Consider the following 19,886-nt stretch of genomic DNA (forward strand, 5'->3'; position numbering starts at 1 on the left):
AAATCTGAACTGCAGCCTACAGATTTTACCTCTTTAAAATATAGTGCAGTAACATTAGTGCAATTTTACAAGACTTGTGCTTTCTGAACTATGCCACTAAAAAAAATAAAACTTTTCATTTTATTTCTTCAATTAAAATCATTTTAAAGGCGACATTTCTACCATTTATTTTTTTGCTGTAAGTACGGACCAATTTGAGTAATGACTTTATAAAATCATGTGAAATAATCATGATATTTCTGTATTTCAGTAAGAAACAGCCAAGTAGCAGAATTGCATATTAGCGTATTCTAGATTATGTTTAAAACTGTGAAATTAGATCAGATCTCTCCTCAGAAATTCTTCTTTTCATGAGTTTCTAACTAGGCCGCATTCTTTATTTAGACATAAACCTTGAGACATATGTTCTTTTTATTACTGGCTTTTAGTACTTTAGAAGTGTGCTTTCAGTTGAAAAATTGCTTCCTTCCCAATGCATTTAAAATGACACAGAATGTGAACATTTGGGAGGCTTGTTTGTTGGGTGTTTTTGTGGGGTTTTTTTTTCTATTAGGGTATTTTAATTTTTCATGCTCAGGTGATGAGTCTTTACTGTGTTAAGACTTTTCCGGTTGGCAGGATTAAAAATTGAAAACAGTAGCTTCCTTCTTTTTAAAAGGGTTGTCTAGTTCAGATTTCTGCACTTTTACCTTTTTTCTAACTCGTGAAACTAAATACTCAATCCCCACAATGTTCTGCATGCTGTGCAAAGACATACCTGGTTAAAGTGTGTTAATGACTTAATGCCTCCTTTTTTTTGGCATGAGTTAATTGTATTTTTAAAGAAGAAAATATCAAAAACAGTTTTGATTCAATACTGGAAAGGAAAGTTCAGTGGATGGCAGTGAAGTTGTACCTATTTTCTAGGTGTGCATGTTGAAATGCTTCTATAACTACCCATCTGTAGTTATCCTGTCATCTCTGATCCTTCTGGTTTAGTGGTGTGCTTCCCTGTCCCAGAGTTAGGTTGAAAGAGATCTAATTCAAAGCTGTCTGAAGTTCCAGAGGGTTTCTGCTAACAATGGCTACTCAGCCCTGTCACTACTATGCAACTCAGTTCTAAAACCAAATCCATGAACACGTATATGTTAAAACTTGCAATGCTATAGACGTGAAGAGAGTTATGTACAAGTAGCAAGAGGGGGTAGCAGTTGATGAGATTTTTCTCATCATGTTTCCTGATCCCTAGCCCTGTCAGACAACACCCAAATACACCAAGCTTAGGAGGCGTAGGCTTCTAATTTTGATTTGTGGGCACTGCTTTGATGCCCACAGACAAGCAGCCTGTGCCCAGCTGGCAAGCAAGTAAAGCTGACCCATCCATTCTCACACAGCCAGCCCTCAGAGTGCTTTAAGAAGCAAAATTGTTGTTTAGTATTTAGTTTCTGGCTCCGAGAAGAGGCAGTTATTGAAAGAGAAGCAGTGGGGAAGTCTGTGAGCAATAAAAGGCAGGAAACTTTCTCCTGTCTTGCTTAATATCACCACATCTCAAAATTTCCATTTTATCTTATCTACCATCACCTCTCAGACATGCTTATTTGTATCTTTGCTATTTAGCACATTGACATTAGCTGGCTGCAAGCGAGGAATTGATGGCTTGGCTTCACGAGCGAAGATTTGGAAAGGGCTTTACCCACGCTTACTACAAGCATGATGACTAAGAGCAAGTGAGATAGGCAAATCTGGTTGGAAAAAAGGCTGCTTATGCAATCAGGAAGTTTCTGAACAGGATTGTCATCTCCTGGATCAAGCTGGAGTGACCAATGTCCTGAACCGCCCTCAGGAAAGGTCGGATCTGCAGCTTCCAATGCACGTTGTCACCTGCCGTTTTGACCCTCGCCTGACTACAGGGCTTTGCAAGTGTGAGTAATCCCTTCCAGCCTGTGCAAGGGACTTTTGTGAGGTGCAGTGTGAATAAGCTAAGTGTAAACAACACCTACCCTCTTCCTCTCCAGAAGGCTGAAAGGGAAATCCACCTTTAAAAATATATTCTGAGGACAGCAGCAGTTGTATCTGAGAGTAACAATAACATCCACTAGTGTTACCTGTGACTGGTTTCACAGATGTAACTTGAGTTTTACGGCAAAATACACCACGTATTTGTTCAAGGAAAACTTCCTGTATGCATCAGTATGCTACACAACTATGTATAGGACATATTACACTGAAAAGAAATTCTGTATTATGTCCAAGATGTGTACAATTAGCCCAGTAAGAACATACTGTCTTGGTCTTACTTTTCTCATCCTTTTCCTCTCAGATCTTTCTTATTGCCTTTCTTGGTGGCCCTAATCCAGCAAATATATGTAGATCCAGAATGTCAGTGGGATGATTGTTGAAATTGAGTAATGTGTATGCATGCTTGTTGAGTCAACTCTGTAGCTTTGTAGACTTCTTCAGGTTTTCAGCTGCCTCTTGGAGTCACATCCACATATCACTGCTTTTAAAACCAGTTTTTAAAAATAGAAACACTTACTAAGTGAAAATGCTATTTATATTAGTCATTGCTACTATATATTGTAAAGATTAATGATCTCCAAAGTGTATTGGATTTTGTAGACACTCAGCAGCTTGCAGAAAAAGGCCTCATATTTGCAATGTTTTGATTGATTTTCCTCAGGAAAACTGAAAATTCTTTTTTCTATTACATTTGAGGACGCTTGATGTAGTAGTCTTGATTTTGTATTCAGTAAGTATGTACACTGATATTAATATTACTTGCCCTTTTATATTTGTGTCCTTTTATCATTCAAAATTCTATCAGCCTACCTAAAACTTGATTATTGTTCTTCCCTTTGTCTGTTAATATTATTTCAAGTTTGACAAGTGAAATGAAAATATAATTTCAAATATCATTATGTTCTTACATCTTTGCAATGGTCTCATTTTGTTCTTATTTATTAGAACAGGATGTATTGAAAAATGCATGATAGAATCATAGAATAGTTTAGGTTGTAAAAGACCTCTAAGGTCATCGAGTCCAGCTGTTAACCTAGCACTGCCAAGTCCACCACTAAACCATGTCCCTACACATCTCCACAAATACCTCCAGCTATGGTGACTCAACCACTTCCATGGGCAGCCTGCTCCAATACTTGACAACCCTTTTAGTGAGGAATTTTTTCCTAATAGCCAATCTAAAGCTCCCCTGCTACAACCTTAGGCCATTTCCTCTTGTTCTATTCCTTGTTACCTGGGAAAAGAGACTGACCACCAGCTCACTATATCCTCCTTTCACATAGTTGTAAGAAAGCGATAAGGTCACCCCTGAGTTTACTTTTCACCAGGCTAAGCAACCCCACTTACCTCAGAGGTTCCTCTAAAGATTTGTTCCTCCAAACCCTTCATCAGCTTTGTTGCCCTTCTGTGGACCCGCTTGAGCACTTCAATATCTCTCTTGTAGTGAGGGACCCAAAGCTGAACACTGTATTCAAGGTGCAGCCTCACCAGTGCCAAGTAGAGGGGGATGATCAATGACCTGGCCCTGCTGGCCACACCATTTCTGTTACAGGTCAGGATGCTGTTGGCCGCCTTGGCTGCCTGGGCAGAAGCAGCTGTCAGTCAGCACACCCAGGTCCTTTTCCACCAAGCAGCTTTCCAGCCACTATTCCCCAAGCCTGTAGCATTGCATTGGGTTGTTGTGACCCAAGTGCAGGACCCAGCACTGAGCCTTGTTGTACCTCGTACCATTGGTCTTGGCCCATCAATCCAGCCTGTGCAGATCCCTCTGTAGAGTTTCCCTGCCCTCCAGCAGATCAACGCTCTCACTCAACTTGGTGTTGTCTGCAAACTTACTGAGGCTGCAGTCATTCCCCTTGTCCAGATCATGATGGTCCAGATCATGAGAGACCCTGATAGGCTCAAGAGGTGGAGCAGTACAAACCTCATGAATTTCAATAAGGCCAAGAGCAAGGTCCTGCACCTAGGTGGGGGCAATCCCAAGCACAGCTACAGGCTGGATGGAGAATAGACTGAGAGCAGCTGTGAGGAAAATGGCTTGGAGGTGCTGATTGAGGAGAAGCTCAGTATGACTCCGCAATGTGCACTTGCAGCCCAGAAAGCCAGCTGTGTTCTGAGCCAGCATTCAGTGGCCAGCAGGTCGAGGGAGGTGATTCTCCCCCTCTACTCCACTCTCATGTAGACGCCACCTGCAGTACTGCATTCAGTTCTCTGGTCCCCACCACAAAAAGGATGTGGACTTGTTGGAACAAGTCCAGAGGAGGGTCACAAAGATGCTCAGAGGGCTGGGGCACCTCTCCTGTGAAGACAGACTGAGAAAGCTGGGCTTGTTCATCGTGGAGAAGACTCCAGGGAGACATTATTGCCACCTTCCAGTACCTAAAGGGGGCCTACAAGAAATCTGGAGAGGGACTCTTTACAAGTGCATGTAGTGACATGACAGGTGGGAATGGCTTTAAGCTACCATAGGGTAGATTTAGATTAGACATTAGGAAAACAGTCTTCACTATGAGGATAGTGAGACACTGGAACAGGTTGCCCAGAGAAGCTGTAGCTGCCCTATTCCTGGAATTGTTCAAAGCCACGTTGGATGGGTCTTTGAGTAACCTTTTCTAATGGAAGGTGTCCCTGCGTGTGGCAGGGGGTTTGAAACTAAATGATCTTCAGTGTCCCTTCCAACCCAAATTATGCTATGATTCTATGATCCCTGATAAAGAAATTAAACAGAACTGGCCCCGGTACTGGCTTTTGGGGAACACCATTTATGATATAACTCCATTCACCACTTGGATATAACTCCATTCACCATTACTCTTTGTATTCATCTATAGGGCCAGTTTTTTAGCCAGTGAAGAGTATGCCCATCCAAGCCATAAGCAGACAGTGTCTCTAGCAGATTGCTGTGGGAAATAGTGTCAAAGGCTTTACTAAAGTCTGGGTAGGCAACATTCACAGCCTTTCCTTCATCCCTCATCATGGAAGGAGCTAATCTGGCCCCATAGACTTGTGTGTGTCTAAGTGATGTAGCAGATTGCTGACTATTTCCCCTGGGATTAAGGCATTCATTCTGCAATCTATCCCTGACTTCCAGGTCAGGAGCCAGGTACTCAGAGAACTACTGGTCTTACTATTAAGGACTCAGGCAAAGACGGTATTAAATATCTCAGCCTGATGAAGGATTACAGACAAGTCTGTGGTGTTAAAGAATGAATGGATCATTAGGCTTCTCTGTGGCTTTATTCATCTCTTAAAGTGACCAGATTTATGTAACATCTGTTAACAGGACCATTAAGTAATTCACCTAGACTTGAAGTTCTTAACAGAGCCTTTTATAGTTCCCTCTTGAATTAAAAATACACTCTGGAGAACATACTCAACCATGTTGATTGAAGGAACTTTCAAGATAAATTTCTTCAAAATGAAAAAGATCTAAGTAGACTTAGCACCTCACTGATTTCCTTTGGCTTGACAAACATGAAATTATCCAAAAGATACTGGACCCCATCAGATTCTTCTGATTAAACTTATCAAAAGAACTTGAGAAGTTTGGTTATGATGAGTGTAGACTTGCTATAGAGTATGTCAAAGAAAAAGGGGTCCTTGCTCCTGAAACAGTCTTCTGAATATCTGAAAGTTACTTGAGAGGATAAATCAGAACTCTTTGTTATGTGAATGTGTGAGAGTTATTGAGGTTCAGAGGTAGATTAGGCTGCAAATTTAATCTGTTTAAGGCCAGGGTACAATACATTGCTGAAGGAGATTGCAAATGCTGCCTTATTTGACCACAGTTGACATTTATTCTCAGGAAAGCACTGTTCAGTTATTAATTTGTACAGGTAAATATAAATATGTATATACTTATTGCATATATTTATGTAAATATATGAACATATGCATACTGTGTGTTTAATTTATGTATGCACAGTATGCATATATTTATATATTTACATAAATACATAAAATTTTTAAGGAACCTAAAATGTGGATGAATGCCTGGTCAATCTGAAATTAATAATTAAATAAATCATATTAACAATTCTGCTACAGCAGATTCTCTTTTCTGTAGTCATCGGTGCTTTACTTATTCTGCTAGGAAAGGGAGGATTTAACATTCCATCATTTAACCATAAAGTTTCTGCAGGGACCATCTCTGCTTTTTTAACAATGTGCATCAAATTCATTTTGGAGACTGTCATTGCTCCAGCAGAATGCAGGCGAGGTCTGTGATTAAAAGATTGCTCTGCTAAAGCCCAGGTCATTGTCAAACAGCACCAGAAGGCTGTGGGACTGTCAAAAATATGATGAGCTGATATCACAGACAAGAAATACAGAAACAAAAGTGTCATATAATAAATATCAATAAAATAGGGCATTCCTTCTGACCTCTGTCTTTTAAGTTTTTGGGATGCACTTGGATTGTTCTCCTTAAACAAACAAAAAATGGTCATTTCCTACACCTTAACGTATCCATGGTCATCTGAGGGAAAGGGGCTATGGCACATGATGCCCTGGATAAGCATGATCTGAGCTGGTGACACAGGTGCTACCCATCTATATATTACAGGAGCCCAGCTTTAAAAAAAAATCAGCAAATAATGCAAATTGATCCTGCCCCTCTACTCTGCTCTCGGGAGACCTCACTTGGAGTATTGTGTGCAGTTCTGGCGTCCTCAACATAAAAAGGACATGGAACTGTTGGAACAAGTCCAGAGAAGGGCCACGAGGATGATCAGGGGACTGGAGCACCTCCCATATGGAGAGAGGCTGAGAAAGTTGGGGCTGTTCAGCCTGGAGAAGAGAAGGCTGCGTGGAGACCTCATAGCAGCCTTCCAGTATCTGAAGGGGGCCTACAAGGATGCTGGGGAGGGATTATTCATTAGGGACTGTAGTGACAGGACAAGGGGTAACGGGTTAAAACTTAAACAAGGGAAGTTTAGATTGGATAGATTGGAGGAAGTTCTTTACTGAGAGGGTGGTGAGGCACTGGAATGGGTTGCCCAAGGAAGTTGTGAATGCTTCATCCCTGGCGGTGTTGGCAGGCATCCCTGGTATCCCTTGAGGCCAGGTTAGACAGAGCCTTGGGTGACATGGTTTAGTGTGAGGTGTCCCTGCCCATGGCAGAGGGGTTGGAACTAGATGATCTTAAGGTCCTTTCCAACCGTAACTATGCTATGATTATATGATTCTAAATTACAGCACACACTTGAAGTGTGTAGTAGTGGGGCTCATGATTTTTGAAGCTTTTACTCTTCAGCTCAGTTTCTTGTAATAAGCCTAGCTTCTTATTGTAATCTCATGTCCCTGGGAATGGAGTCTTTAACAAAAATGCTGAACATAACCAGACTTGCCATAAAACAACAAGAGTTGGCAATATTGTGAGCAATTGCATTGCTTCGAGCAAGCAAAACAGAGAACACAATAGCAGTTGCTTAAACTGGCCTATTAATCTTTAAAAGTGTTCCCGGATGCAGGTAGAAACATTCTGGTTAATCTCAAAAGAGGGAGTTATTTTTCTTGTCAGAAATTTTAACATTCAAGTGAGTTTTTAAGTCTTTTTATGGTGCTTTTTAATGTCATTGTAGTCTGGTACAGAACCTTAAATTTAGGACCCACTCTCTCTTGCATCTATCTCCAGCATAACATTTATCTCCTTACATAGCAAAAGATGTTATAGTGTCGTTATAATTGTGTCGTGGTTTAAGCCCAGGCTGTAAATTAGAACCACGCAGTTCTAATTAGAACCGCTCCCAACGTGGGGCTTGAAGGGTTGAGATAACAACAGATCTGACCAAGGCACAATGCTGATTTATTGGCTCTCAAAGTTGTTTCTCCTGATGTCACAGTTTCAGTATGCTGTAGCTTACTTAGAGCTGGTATTTGCTGTGTTAGTGTTTATCAAGTGTGGGCCTTGGGCTAAGGTTCTTGTTTCATTGTATTTTATGGTAATGGCTTGTAATACGGGCAGGCTCCGGCAGCAGGGTGGGATGGACGTGGCCGTGGACTTGTACCTGGCCGTCCCGCTGCTCTTCACCGTCCTGGCCCTCGTCCTCGCCTCCGTCTTTGTGAGGCTGCGGGGAGCTGAGGGGGAGCGGCCCCGGGAGCCGGCGGCAGCCGAAGCAGCCCGGGAGAGGGGCCCCGGGGACCAAGCGGCGGCGGGAGCGGGGCCGGAGGCCGGGAAGGAGGCGGCTGCCGAACAGCGGGAGGAGGCGGCTGCCGAGCAGCGGGAGGAGGCGGCGGAGGAGCCGAGCCCCGCGGCCGAGCCCAGCCCCTCAGCGGCAGAGAGCATCCCCCAGCAGCCGCCCACCGAGCCCCGCGAGCCTGAGCCCCAGGAGGATGCAGGAGACCCCGCAGCATTTCCCAGCAAGGCAGAGGAGGAAGATCTGGACTCGGAAAAAAGAGAAGCTGGTGGTGAGAGAGCCAGCAAGCACAGCAGCATCATTTGAGAGTTCTGAAGGTTTTAAATGGCCTTTGGGTACCCTTGGGACTTGCCTGCTGATGGTGATGGGGATCACCCTGTTGGCACACACACAGAGTGTGTTCTACCCACGACCATTTTGTCTGATCCCGAGAGTTAAGCAGAGTCAGGTTTGGGTCTTGTCTGGGTTTAGACAATACAGAGGGACCGAGAGGTTTTCCCCAAGGCTGGACAGTCATGAGTGTCACGGTGTGTGGGACAGTATGGGCGAGTATCTAATCCACTGGGCCCCTCCAGTGCTTTGGAAGCTGTGTGGAGTCCCCGACGACAAGTTGCAGAGACTGCTGCAGGGGAGGGTGAATTATTTTGAGTCTGATGGGCCCGTGACACTTCAGGCCATCAGGGCAGAGATGCAACACAGAGATGGACTCATGATCGAGGGGTGGACTTTGCAATGGGCCTCTCCTGCTCTGAAAGACTGTTACAAGAGATGGAGCCCACCATCATGGACTGAATGAACTCAGCAGCTTTATAGGGATTGGTCCGTGCACTAAGATAAGAGTGCACTGAGATGAAAGTGATGATATATTGAAAATGTGGGATCTGAGCATGACATGAATGGTATGGAATAAGGGGTGGATACTGTCCTGGGTTCAGCAGCAGCAGTCATTTTTAATTCTTCTCAGTAGCTGCTGCAGCACTGTGGTTTTGACTTTCGGCCTGGGAACAGAGCTGATAACACTGATGTTTAGACTGACCAAGGACTTTGAGAGTCTCATGCTCTGCCAGGGAGGAGGAGAAGCCAGGAGGAAGCAGAGACAGGACACCTGACCCAAACTAGCCAAAGAGGTATTCCATACCACAGCACGTCATGCCCAGGATGTAGAATTGAGGGGGCCCGGAAGGGCTGGATCACTGCAGGGTGGGGGTGAGGTACCGGTCGGTGAGCGGTTGTATTCTTTTCCTTGTTATTTCCTTTATCATTATTATTATTGGTGGTAGCAGTAGTGATTTGTGTTATACCTTAGTTATTAAACTGTTCTTATCTCAACCCATGGGAGTTGCATTCTTTCGATTCTCCTCCCCGTCCCTCCAGGAGCGAAGGTAAGAAAGGTGGGGGGGGAAGTAGACTGCGTGGTTCTAATTTACGGCCTGGGCTTAAACCACGACAAGTTGGCACAGTGAGACAGAGCACAGAACCCATCAGAAATTAAGGAAATTATTAAAATTAACTGTACTGTTATTGTGACATTGTATTCTTAATCATTCCTTTATCCCCATGGTTTCTTTTTGTTCACAACCACTATGCACAAGACACAGTTGTTTGGATAATGACAAAGATGATCCTTGTGTCGACTAGAAGCTACATTGCATCTGTTCCTCATACTAGATTATGTGGACTTTGGGCACAAACTGTGTCTATTAGTTGCATACAAGCTTAACTATTCTGGACTTCAGAGAGCAGACTTAGGCCTCTTAAGGGATCTGCTTGGTAGAGTACCATCGAGTAAAGCCCTGGAGGGAAGAGGGGCCCAAGAAAGCTGGTCAGTATTCAAGCATCAGATCATCCAAGCTCAGGAGTAATGCATTCCAACAAAGAGGAAGTCAGGCAAAATTGCCAGGAGGCCTCCTTGACAAACTCAAACACAAAAAGGAAGCCTACAGAGATTGGGAACAACAGGTACCGTGGGAGGAATACAGAGAAATAGAGCAGCCAGGGATCAGGTTAGGAAAGCTAAAGCCCTGACAAAATTAAATCTCTCCAGGGATATCAAGGCAACAGGAAAAGCTTCTATAGATATGGTGGTGATAAATGGAAGACTAGGGAAACTGTAGGCACTTTCTGGATGGAAACAGGAGACCTGGTTACGAGGGATATGGAGAAGGTTAACGTACTTAAAGACTTTTTTGCCTTAGTCTTCTCCAGAAAATGAAAATCCAAACCATTCTATGATTCTATGAAATTGATTCTGGTATTTGTACTATAGAAAAATTATCCAAAACATTAATGCCTGGTGCTGGCAGTACACTTTTTGTGTTTTGAACATAATAACTATTGCTTCTATATCACAACCAAGGACAGAAATATGGGACACAAGCTAAAAATATCATATCATGACAACAGAAGAAAGCATCTTAATCTGTCTGTCACAGATTCTCTACCTTTTCAGCTCCTGATGTTGCAACTGGCATATTGGGAACCAGAAGGTGACCTACCTGTGGTTTTTATCAAGTATATTGTTCTTGTTCTTACTGACTAGCTGGGTTTCTTTAAAGTGTAAGTAGCAAGCACAGTATTTCAAATTAAGAGAGCGAAAGCACTGTGAGTAAATGTAGCTGTTCCCACTGCACCTCCAGTGAGACTTGCTTTCTGAAGTGCAGGCTGCTGTGCCAGGGCAGATGTGAAATCTGGGAAATATTCCAGAGAAATCATTAAAAAATGAAATTCTCAACAGTAGCTGCTGGGTTTACCTTTTCTTTCTTTTTTGGACCGTCACTAAAAAAAACATTACTAACACTGACAGTGGATGATGGCCTAGGTGCATGAACAACTTGCAGAAGAGCATTGAGGCAAATGCTGTGTTTTCCAGTGCACTTGAATCTTTCCTCAACAATCAGTAGCCATTTTATAGAATCATCGAATGGTTAGGGTTGGAAAGGACCTTAAGATCATCTAGTTCCATCCCCACTGCCATGGGCAGGGACACCTCCCACTAAACCATGTCACCCAAGGCTCTGTCCAACCTGACCTTGAACACTGCCAGGGATGGAGCATTCACAGCTTCCTTGGGCAACCCATTCCAGTGCCTCACCACCCTCACAGTAAAGAACTTCTTCCTTATACCAGAGAATAAAAGAGCTTTCACTGCTATTGCACAATTTGACCCTGAGTAAACTAGCCACATATGATTTCCTAGTAATGTTAAAATTAAACGTTAAACTAAAACCACAAGAAAGAGTTAGTTATGTGGTGTTTGTAACATTGGGATGCCTATGGTTCAAAAGACAGAAGACTACAGAATAACAAATAGTTTTAGCATGATCAAGCCAGGCCAGACCTATCCATTTTAAGTGTAGAAGTCCAGTCCCCATCAACAGTGCAAGACTCTTCTCAATAGGTGTGTACTTCCTTAGCCAGTGTATTTGTTGAATGCTTAGATGCTGAATACAGTGCTGAGGCACAGGAGTCTGATCCTTTCTGCTTTGGGTATCAATAAATAAAATATGACAAAATAGTGTGGGAAGAGCTTTCTGTAGCAGTTTGAGACAGTTTATCTTTGAGGGAAGATATGGTGGTGTCAAATTTTAATCTTGTGATATTTCAAATGTATGCTTAACTCCATAGGGATCTCAGCAATATCATTTTAAAACAAAAGAAAAAAAACCCGATAGGTTAAATTGTTCTTGCTGAGACTCAAAATTGCTGTACATTATAAACTCATTTTCAAATGTGTTCATAGTTCTATTAGCCTTTTGATCAGAATATTTTCTGGCCCATAAGTGGAATATTTTCACATTTTTATTTTTATTTTTTTTATATACCAAGAGTTTTTCAAGCAGCCTTTTACCTTTCCTGGCTTTCTGCTGTGAAAAGTTTTCCTGCAGCATTTGTGCTGGTGTCTATATATGGCCTGCGATGATGTTTCTAGTTCTTTACTATTACAGTTACATTTCAGTCTTGTCTTGATTCTTCATTTCAGTCAAAATCAGATATAGCTTGAGTAAGGGACACAGCAATCTGCACAAACCCTTGACTTCACACAAACCCTTATCCTATTCCCAGTCTTTAAAACCTGACGCACAGAAGCAGTGCTTGCAGTTTGCCATCACTCCAGGCTTGTCTTGTCTCGTACCTCTGGATCATCAGAGGGAATAGGTGAGAGCAATTTTCAGACTAAGTGGTCAGCTTAATCACATGTCAAGGACTCCATTGAAGCACAACAGCTTTTCTGGGCTGTCATGACATCTTTGTGCTCATGTTGAACTTCCTATGACAAGTGATGAGTAAGGCTCACATTGATCCAATCACACTTTCTAATGCCATTTTTTTCTTTCAGGTTTTGAGCTTTTTTCTGTTGTAGTGTGTTACCTCTCTGGGCTTTTTTCTCAGACAGACTGCCACAAAAGGGAGGTAGACCAAGGAAAAGGCATAAGCCGTGGAGCTGGGATTTGAGTACGGACCTAATTATTGTCAAAGATCAGAGCTCGTTTTTAAGGGCAGCAAGTTTCAAAAAACAGCCCCTTGCTGACTCTTATGACTTGTTCTTGTGACTAATACTAACCCTGCATGAGGAGTACAGCAGTATGCTTCTCTTGCTGACTTCTTGCCTTCTGGCTTTCTAACAGGGTGGAAAACTAAGATTATGCTTCTAATGAGTGTCTTTGGCTAATAGTTGATGCTTATGCTTCAAAGTACTCCTACAATTAGAGCAGGTTTTCTTAACACTGGAGCACATCATTTGTATCTAATGAGGATTAATGTCTCATTGAAATTAGATACTAGAGGAATGTGTGTGTCCCTTATCCATGTCAACACCACTACATCTTAACTATGAACCTAATTGGCTGTAGAGAATTACAAGGAAATGTGTTGGGGTTTTGCTAGCATTGTGCATATTATCTTTTTATTACCTGTTGAACAGTTGTTTGAATAAAAATCTTTTCTTCTCACTGGTAAAAACAGAAACTGGGTAGTCAGACAAATCTAGAGCATCCTTGATACTCTTGGGATATGAATACTTTTTGCCTCAACCTAATTAATGGCTATTTATAATAAGCATTATAGTATGTATTAATAAAATAATAAGGGCTAGGAAGGGCTAGATACCACACAATCAACAATAAATAAAGTCAAGGTATGTAACGGTATGCTTTGCCAAGCCTTAGTGCTCTTGCACCTTTCTGTAAAATTTCAGGTATTGACTGCTGTCTTGTGGAGGGAAAAGTGCTTCTCCTCCATCTCCCCCAATGTGCTAATGCCTTTTGTTACAATTTTTCTAAAAGTGTATTTTTCAGATAATAAGAAGGGAAGAAAGAAATGTAAACTAGCATGTCATAAAGCAGAAACGTACAGTGAAAAAATATATCTACAATGCATAATCATCATGTCACAGTTTAATATTTCTTTGTTGTACAAGGAATCTTGGTGCGTTGAGGGTTTTTTCCTGGAGTTTTAGTGTCCTTTACTTTACACGTGGTGACTTTAGTTAGTCTTAATTTCTCATTAATTTTTTGTGTTGTTAGTATAGGCGCTGTATATAAAGTAGGCAGAAGTGAACAAAAGGAACATAATCCTTATTATTGCTCTTCAGTTTTACAATAAATTGGTCTATGCTATTATCTGTTAAAATGTATCTAGATTCACAACCTAAAAATAGAATCGTAAAATTATAGAATGGTTTGGGTCAGAAAGGACCGTCAAAAATCATCTGCACTAACCTCTCTGTCATGGGCACGAACATCTTTCACTAGATCAGGTTGCTCAAAACCCTGCCTAATAGAAAATGTCCATTTGAAAACAAATGTAGAATTTAAGTAGATATAATGAAATTAAACATTATCTGCAAGCACTTAGAAACAATATTACTGGGACTTAAAGGGATTACATTGCACCTAAAAGAAAATACCTGCCACAGCAATGATTTCCAATAGTGATCAAAATTAATCCTTGGGCTGACAGACAACACAAATCCTATACATAGTTTAAAAGCTTAAAAAACTGTAGACAGTTAAGTGGGACTCTGGACTCTACATCAGTAGAAGGGTGGTTATTGGGCTGATCCTACACTCAGAAACAAACTTCTTACCACAGACTGGAGTATTGCTTTAGTGCTGACTGAAAAGGAAAAAGAGTAATTTACATTAAGTCCCACATGATTTTCCTGGAAGTCCTGGTATCTCTGTTCTGCCTCCTCTTAGTTTATGGAATCTGTCTGAGAGGTTACCAGCTCAGGACGTATAGTTTACCCACTGATGTATGCAATACAAGGCAAGATAAATGTAATGGGTCTGAAGCTCAGAAGACAGCAGCTTTCCATCCATGACTGAAATTTCAATTGTTAAATGAATCCCAACTGGATTCGTCAAAGAGACTACTTGATGTCTCTTGTACAGAGCCGGAAACTGAGTTTCTTGCTATGAAGCAGCATTCTTTTTACAAGAAATATGCAGTTTACATTACATCATCTGCTGAAGATTAGGAATTTTATACACATTTGCTTAATGATTGCTTGTGTTGTACACTGTGATGTTGTGATGTACACTGGAAGATAGTACATGATCTGTTGAAAAACTTCAAGCATCTGCTTGTACTTTCTGAAAGAATTCTGAATTTTAATTAAAAATACAACTATGAATAAGCCACTTGGGCAGCAGCTTTTCCACCATTTACAGTGTTTCCAAGCTCTGAATTCACAAATACTGAAACACACCCAAAAGTTTGCTGATATTTAAAACCTCTACACCCAGGCAAAGAGTTTTTGAATTTTCTATACTTCTGAAAATTACTATAAAGATACAGGTTAATTTTTTAATGCCTGGCACATTTGGCTCACTTTATGGATTAAGAACCTCCAAGAAGTTAGAGAAGAGTGTGCTTCAGCCGCTAACAACAAAAAATGATTAATTTTTGTCAGGCTTTCTTTTATTGATTGGCAGCTTAACATTTATCAGCTCAAACAGCTTATGGCTGCCATTTTGTGAAGTAATATTTTAGAGGTCAAGCTAATATACCAGATGGTTTTGTTTGCGTTTCTAAAACTGAGCTTTGCTGGGCAATCATTACATACTTTTACCTGCTTCCAGGACTCAGAACATAATACACACAGTGAAAAATAATTATGGAAAGATGTTCTCCCAGCCTTATCCATGATTTCTGAATAATAATATATATTAAAAAAAAAAAAAAGCAGCAAGTGCAGTCATGACATCTCTTTTGGTTTTAATCAAAGAATTTTAACTATAATATTGTTGTTTCCTTCTCTGCATGGCTAGCAGCCTTTAAATATGAACATGAGTTAAGCATCTCTAAACATGACCATCAAGTCAAGCAATTTCTTTTAATCACCCCAAGAACCAAACATAAGTGTATTCCAGAAATGAAAGATTTTATTTATAAGAGATGTTTGTTCTGACCACATGACTAATTCTTACATTTTACATGTGTCAGCAACATTTTCCATGCTGTTTCCCTACGCAAATTTACCATTTTTCTAATGGTAACAGAACTAACCAAGCACAAACATTGAAACAGGGCATAATAATCAAAACTTAAAAGACAAAAAAAAAAAAAAAGAAATAAAGGAGGAAAAACCCCTTGAGAGCAAAGAAAGATTTGACACCAGAGCCACTAACATCACATTTCATTCCCTCAGTTGTGATAACAGTTAGGAAGTGTTACATTGCCATATATGCTACACACTAACCCACATGGCAAATCCATATTCCTACTCAACAAAGACTTACTGAAAAAGGTGAGAATTAAGTATGTGCGTATTGCTTGACAGATGACATTTCTTACAGTTGACAGTTTTTAAAAGCACTTGATAACACTGTGCAATCTTTGGCATTGTTTTATGAAGAAAGTCTTGGCTGTTTCCTGAGACTATATTTATAATTATATATTCATTAAACTGAATTGTCTGTCAGCTCCTGATTTTAAAAGTTACTTTCATATTGCAGATGAAAATGTTCTGAACCAGCATGAAGGAATGACATGCAAAGTCAAAAGAGAAATGCCTCATCAACTGTAAATAATGCTCCAGCAAATCTGCATTTTAAGGGTAAAGAAGTTATGGACAGCAAAACAGCAGATCACAAAAGCAGATTTCTTACTGCTAACTAGCAGTAACAAAGACTGGCAGAATATAATTCAACTGTTAATTTTCAGGTGTGGCCAGAATAAACACAGTGTACAGAGAAAAACAAGAGGACTCCTCCTGCAACTGGAATGTGGACCAAATGTCCCTTTGGTCAGGATGAAAATAAACAGCCACAGACAGAATGACAGGACAGATTTTCAGAGATGTAAAGGGCAACAGGGGTATTTTGTGGGCATATGGCTGACAATTTTGCACACACTTTTTACAACTACCTTGGAGTTGAGAGGTTTTCACACTTCTTCCCTCCCTTTCTCCTAGGAAACTGATCTCATGACCTTTAACATCTCAATGCACCGCTCTTGGTGGCGGGAACACGGGCCGGGCTGCGTACGAAGGGTGGTGCGTCCTTCTGCCCCTGGCATCCTAGAGGATTACTCCTACGTCTCTGTGACGGGCTGCATCATTGATTTCCAGTACCTAGAGGTCATTCACAGCGCTATCCAAATACTCCTCTCTGTAAGTTCACGTTTCTTTTTGCACTCAGATTCCAGCAGTCCTTTCACATGCAGCCTGCTGCTGTTTGGTGTCTTTATCCTGACAGGGGATGTAGTAGGTGATGGATGACAGCACAGATTTTAAGTTGGTTTTGATTTTTAAAATATCTCTAATTTTGAACTAGAGAATGATATTCACATTATTAAAATGTGCACTGCTCCTATCTCATAAAGCTCTGTGCAGTCATAATCTCCATTCTGGCCTTTGATGGGACAGGTGAAAATTAACTTGAGTTCTTGGATCTCATTCACTAAGACATGCATAGCAAAGGAGAGCAGATTAGTTCAAGATTAATTTGGCTAAAGCTTTCTGAAGTTCACAATCAATGATGATATTTATTCAGCCCTGAATGTACATATATTTTACATGGTACATGGCTGAGTTTCTTCCCAAAGTGAGATACGGTTGTAACTCTTGAAAAAGGTCAGAGAAGTATCAGAAATTAAAGTACCCGTTTATATTTAACCACGTTATTTGTTCTTCCCTGAAACGTCTGCATTATCAGAATACTCCACCTCTGTGATTGTAGTTGCAATACCAGTCAAAAACTGCAAATACAAGAACTTACTACAAAATGTCTGCAGTGCAGGAAAGTGCTGGGGCTGGATAAGTTGCTTTGGGAGCAACAGCCCAGTCTTGGCCGCAGTCTTTCTTTAGTCTGATGGCTGCTTCTGCTTGTGATTAAAAGTTGTTTGGCATGAGCTGCATGTGATCTTTTAGAAGTGGTAGCTCTTTCTGTACATAGCTGCGTGTAGTATGACCTGTCCCAAATACGTGTACAGACGTCTGATACACCCCAGATGCCCAGACCTATTCTGAGAATATAAATCCTCATAGTTTGTGGTCCTAACGATGGTGATCAGTGCTTGTCAGACAATGTGAGAAGAGATGCAGTCTGCAGTCCACACCTACTAGTGAGGTGAGCTACCTGGTGTGAACAACCAAAGGGCTGGGTATTCCTGGTCTATTTAGTACTTCATGCTGTTTTACTGTCTGGCTGGTAAATACTTCCACTAGCAAAGTAGAAGGGATATGCATGATAAATCTCACTTATTAGTTTAAATTTACTTTCACGTTTTGATGGGGTTTTTTTTTCAAGATAAGGACATTTCTCTTTTGAAAGAAAATAATTAGTGTATGTGGCTGTATCTGTCATCCTGTCCAACTGTCTTGAATGAAGTAGTCTGAAAGTTCAAGGTAACCTCTCTTCATTACTAAATGCCTTTTGTAAGATGCCGAGTGCTCTTTCCTTGTCACTGCTTTTACTCAGAATTTGGTCAATTTGTATCTTACATCAGTGATTAATTAACTTCCACTTGACAATCCAGATCTGAATTAGTGGACTTGTTTAGTGGACCAGTGACATCACATGCAACTACACAAGCTGTGTGTCTGCACCTATCAGCTGCTCAGCCATCAGTGATATCACAAACACCTACACAAGCCTTCTCCTGACTGTTGTTCAGTCAGGCAGCAAAGACAGGATCTTTTCCAGTGAAGTCAAAGTTTAATTTTCTTGAGGCCCAGCCCTGTGTATGTCACCATACATTATAACATTTCTGTGAAAGCAGACCTTGCAGAAGAATTTTGCATACTACATCTGTAAAGCTCAACTGAATGCACCTTCCTTACTCCTGTGGTGGCCTGATATTCAAAGAAGGCTCTTTTTCCTCTTTTGCCACACAGCATCATTCCCTCTGCTTCGTAAGGCTGTCCAAGGGAAACTGAAGTGTGGTTGATTTAAAAGGAGAAAACCATAAGTATTTACAGTATTACCTCACTTCTATAAAGAAATATGTTTTGTGTTACAAATTTCTAGAATTTTCTAGATTCTTTGTGATTAGAAACAAATTTAGAGTTCAGTTGGAATCAGGAACAGTTTTCCTCTGCATTTGTCAGTGCAGTACAATTCTGGTCAAAATTTACTAAATGGAAGGAACACAAATATTAATATTAAAATAATAGAATAAAACCAGTTAATAGATGCAAACTAAAAGAAACATGAAAATGGAAAAGTGTAAAAACTATGTAATAATTACAAAGCGTAAGATGTAACAGGCCTTCCTTTTATAGAGTAAATGATTGCCTGGAAAAATCATAAATAAATTCTGGATACAATTCATGAAACAAGTTCAAAATGTGCCAGGAACTTGTAAGGCTTGACTGTGAATTAAATAGTTGCCAGTTTCAGATATTGCTTTAGACTGATATGCACAATCACATACACAAATCACATACACAAAGTAAGGGTTTTTTTTTTCCAGTGTTAGTATCTTGCTAGCCCATCTGTGGCGTGCTATGATTAGCATACCATGAGTCTGTACTTCAGTTTCCATTCTGAGCTGTAATTTAGGCTTATTTAATTTTTTGTCACACGAGACAGAAGTCACCACCTAGATGATCAAATCTGTTGCAGTTTCCTTCCATTTCCTGAGTGCTGTTGGCCTGAGCAAGTTCTCATTCATTTTGGATGCATAACTGCTTTCTAAATTGGGGTACCAATTTCACTTGCAAGTTAAAAGGTCATTGAGTTTGCCTTTTACAGGACTGAAGAATTGTAGGTCTTTCTTTTTCCTTTTCCTAGTAGGTAGTCCTAAAAGTAGCTTATTCCTTTTTGGACCTTACAACCTACTTAATTTTCATAACATTTTTATGTAGCAGTAGTGGCGTAACAAACCATTTTACAGTGTAACAAAAACTTTATTGGCATAACAAATCATTTTATCATGCTAACCCTTCTCCAAATGACCAGGAAGGTGAGCACTTCCATTTGGAAGGGAGTTAGAGCCTCTGTACGAAGAAATGCCTCCAGGGGTAAATATTGGATACCTGTCAAGATACATAACTCACCAGCAGCAGTTCGCCATTTTTCAAAGGTGACTTTTTATTTTATTTTTTTTTTTAACTGGTATGGAATATTTTTACATGCACAGAATACTGCAGCTGTGACTACATCAGACCCTGCTTCAGGGAACAGGCTCAACAGCCGTTTCTTTAATTCTAACACAGTAAAGCTCTTTTTGTGTTTGCTTTATAGCTGTTTCTGAAAGAAAAAAAAAAAAAGTATCTTTTCTTGATGAAACAGTCGCTTTGCTTCT

At 40.6% G+C, this 19,886-nt stretch overlaps 1 protein-coding gene across 1 annotated transcript in view; it reads left to right on the top strand.

Moving 5' to 3' along the window:
• Positions 1 to 19,886, top strand: part of NKAIN3 (sodium/potassium transporting ATPase interacting 3) — a gene marked incomplete at both ends in the record, with an annotated part of 363,381 nt that overhangs the window by 263,862 nt on the left and 79,633 nt on the right. Inside the window, one exon of the mRNA XM_080610873.1 lies at positions 16,552 to 16,749. Within this exon, the coding sequence (XP_080466999.1) occupies positions 16,552 to 16,749 (198 nt within the window). The remainder of the gene's footprint in view (positions 1 to 16,551; positions 16,750 to 19,886) is intronic.

Source organism: Psittacula echo (genome assembly GCF_963264785.1).
Source record: "Psittacula echo genome assembly, chromosome: 2".
Classification (NCBI taxonomy): Eukaryota; Metazoa; Chordata; class Aves; order Psittaciformes; family Psittacidae; genus Psittacula; species Psittacula echo.